General features: G+C 54.1%; 1 protein-coding gene across 1 annotated transcript; it reads left to right on the plus strand.

The window, feature by feature from the left end:
- The first annotated feature begins 1,155 nt into the window (after positions 1-1,155).
- On the plus strand, positions 1,156-2,690 carry LOC147376066 (uncharacterized). The gene is made up of 4 exons (XM_086394058.1): positions 1,156-1,322; positions 1,416-1,496; positions 1,792-1,953; positions 1,986-2,690. Exons 1-4 carry the CDS (start codon positions 1,156-1,158, stop codon positions 2,278-2,280), a joined length of 705 nt encoding a protein of 234 aa, XP_086250184.1. The 3' UTR covers positions 2,281-2,690.
- The last annotated feature ends 273 nt before the right edge of the window (positions 2,691-2,963 follow it).

Raw genomic sequence — 2,963 nt, forward strand, 5'->3', positions numbered from 1 at the left:
AGAGATGGTGAGAAATGCAGCTGAAGGTTGGCCAAGGGTAAGCTCAGAAAGAAGCTGGACACCGTGTGGTTTGAGTTCTAGTTCAAGACAATGGAGGAGCTTACTAGGGCCCAAGGACAAGGGAAGAGGCAGATTGCCACTTTAGGGACAGATGTAAGACCAGATGACAGTGTGAATATGCAGACATGGAAATCAGTTACCAGTCTTGGCAATAATCCAGGTAAGAAATAATAACACTTTGAATCAAAAGCAGTGGTTGGCTGGGTGCAGGAGATGGGGAAGAGGAAGGGAGAGGAGTATATTTTCAAACTCTGAAATCTTTCTCCATTCCCTAATGGATGCTTACTTTTTTCTTTCCTGCTACTATCATAGAGATCTCAGCGCCAGCACTGACCCCATGCACAAGGCCATGACTGCCAATATACTGCTTGAAAGATACTAAAAGCCCAGCATACCAGCATGCTGCCCTCTCCAGGCCTGCAGCCCCTTCCCTGGAGTCTCTTTTTTGGGCTGTGCTCAGTCACTTAAGTCATGTCCAACTCTGTGGGCCGCTATGGACTGTAGCCTGCCAGGCTCCTGTGTCCTTGGGATTCTCCAGGCAAGAATACTGGGGTGGATTGCCCTGCACTCCTCCAGGGGATCTTCCACACCCAAAGATCTAACTTGCATCTCTTACCTCTCCTGCATTGGCAGGAGGGTTCTTTACCACTGGCTCCACCTGGGAAGCCAGCAAGAGCAGCAGCACAGTAGCAGCTAACTCCCACCCTGCACTGAGGACTAGCCAAAGACCAAGTCTAGAGGCACTGATGACCGAGAGGACGGGATGCTGAATTTTCCTCCGTGAGTGTGATACCCAGGACAGCTCTCTAGGCTGGAGGGTGGAGGTTCTCACCATCGCTCTGAACAGGAAGGTCAATTTTACCCTGTTTATACAAGCGCCCTTAGGGTAGCCAGTCACCAGTAAATGAGACGCGCAAATGCTGTTTGCTCTTAGTCACTGATTTTTAAAAAATTAAGCTGCTTGCTAGTAAGCCGATTGAACATCAACAATCTTTCCAGGGAAATCTTTTAATTAAGTTTACATAGAAACAATTGGTTGCAATTGTAGACAACAGTCAATTAGAAGATGTAAAAGAGGGACGGGGGCAAGAGATAATGGCGGGAAGGTCGTGTGTGTGTTATGTCGGGGAGACTGAGGGTTGTGTGCAAGATTTGGGGAGGGAGGTGTGTCTCTGCGGGCACTGGTGGCGGAATGGGAAGGATGTGCAGGTGCCCCTGCTGGAGACCCTGAACCTGCAGGAGGCGGTCAGCAAGCAGCGATTGTGAGAGGGCGAGCCTCTGCGAGTTGCCTCAGAGGGCGAGCTGTGGAGCGCAGAGGGCCCAGAAGACTGCTGGCCACTCTAAGTAGAGGTCAGGTCCCGAGTGAGGGCTTTGCCTCCGGGAAGGGGGCCCGCGAAGAGGCGACCTCACCACAGAAGGCGGGGGGCTGAGCCCCAGTGCGGATTCAGTTCAGTTCAGTTCAGTCGCTCAGTCGTGTCAGACTCTTTGCGACCCCATGAATCGCAGCACGCCAGGCCTCCCTGTCCATCACAAACTCCCGGAGTTCACTCAGACTCACGTCCATCGAGTCAGTGATGCCATCCAGCCATCTCATCCTCTGTCGTCCCTTTCTCCTCTTGCCCCCAGTCCCTCCCAGCATCAGAGTCTTTTCCAATGAGTCAACTCTTCGCATGAGGTGGCCAAAGTACTGGAGTTTCACCTTCAGCATCATTCCCTCGAAAGAAATCCCAGGGCTGATCTAGCGGGACTCAACCGGTCAGAGCGCGTCATCCCCAGGTGGCGCTCTGCTCTCTCAGGTATCCTTCTCGAGGCGGAGGCGTCTCCTTCCTACAACCCGCTCGGGCAACCGCACTCGGCTTCCCCGTTAGGCGGTGCTGGGCCGCCTGACTCCTGCCGGTCCCCCTCGCCCCCCATACCCGCCACCCCCCAACACCTCCGGCGCCGGGTAGACCGCGGTGGGCAGCGTCCTGCTCGCGTCCCGCCGAGTCAGAGCAACCCTGGTGTCGGGACGCGACGGTGCAATCCCGAGGCCTCGGGGACGCTTGGAGTCCTCTGCGTCCCGCCCACGTCCGCGCCGTCGCGGGCGCAGGTACCGGGAGACGTCTGCGTTCCGGCAGAGCGGTGTGCATCTCGGGTTGGACGCGCAACACCCGCTCCGCACTCGCGGCGGGATTGGCCTGGGCACCACTAGCCCCACGTCCGCCGAGGATGCAACAGTGACAGCCCTCGCCCACTCCCTTTCCCGGCCCGGGAGTACACCAGAGCTGCCAAGGGTTGTTAACCCGTGGATTCCTCCCGATGGCGGGCTGAGGCACTCGTGGGAAGTCTCCTGGTAGGAAGGACCGGGGCCTAGTGGGTGCCAGTGGAGAGGTAAACAGATGCTGTCTGTTCGAATTGAAGCCCAATTAAATGCTGTGTCTCCTTACTTTTAAAAGTCATCTTTACTGAGGTAGAGTTTATATATAATAAAAGCATCCGTTTTAGGTGGACTTTTTGATGAGGTTCAACACGTTTTTAACCCCCTATCATGATCAAGATACAGAGCACTTCCGTCTCCTCAGAAGTGCCTTTGTCCCCTGTCCCCAGGCTACCCTCCCCGCCACGTCTCTTCCCACCCCCACACCCCGCCCCCACCCTCTCCCCACCTCCCCACCCCCATACCTGGGCTCCAAGCAACCATTGGACTACTTTCTGTCACCACATATTATATTTTTGTATTTTCGTACTTTCGAGAATTTCATATACATGGACTCATACAGTATGAACTGTTTTGTGTATGACTTCTTATACTAGATAGCATATTCAAAAGCAGAGACATTACTTTGCCAACAAAGGTCCATCTAGTCAAGGCTATGGTTTTTCCTGTGGTCATGTATGGATGTGAGAGTTGGACTGTGAAGAAG

Source organism: Bos grunniens, chromosome 3 (assembly GCF_055505025.1).
Source record: "Bos grunniens cultivar Pamir isolate PY7600 chromosome 3, Bosgru_T2T1.0, whole genome shotgun sequence".
Taxonomy (NCBI): Eukaryota; Metazoa; Chordata; class Mammalia; order Artiodactyla; family Bovidae; genus Bos; species Bos grunniens.

Bases quoted from the DNA above. Each gene is read 5' to 3' on its own strand.
- LOC147376066 (XM_086394058.1), top strand. From the start codon at position 1,156: ATGGCGGGAAGGTCGTGTGTGTGTTATGTCGGGGAGACTGAGGGTTGT. The intron at 1,497-1,791 runs GTGCGGATTCAG...AAGAAATCCCAG, and splicing joins AGGCGGGGGGCTGAGCCCCA to GGCTGATCTAGCGGGACTCA. The intron at 1,954-1,985 runs CCGGTCCCCCTC...TACCCGCCACCC, and splicing joins GCTGGGCCGCCTGACTCCTG to CCCAACACCTCCGGCGCCGG.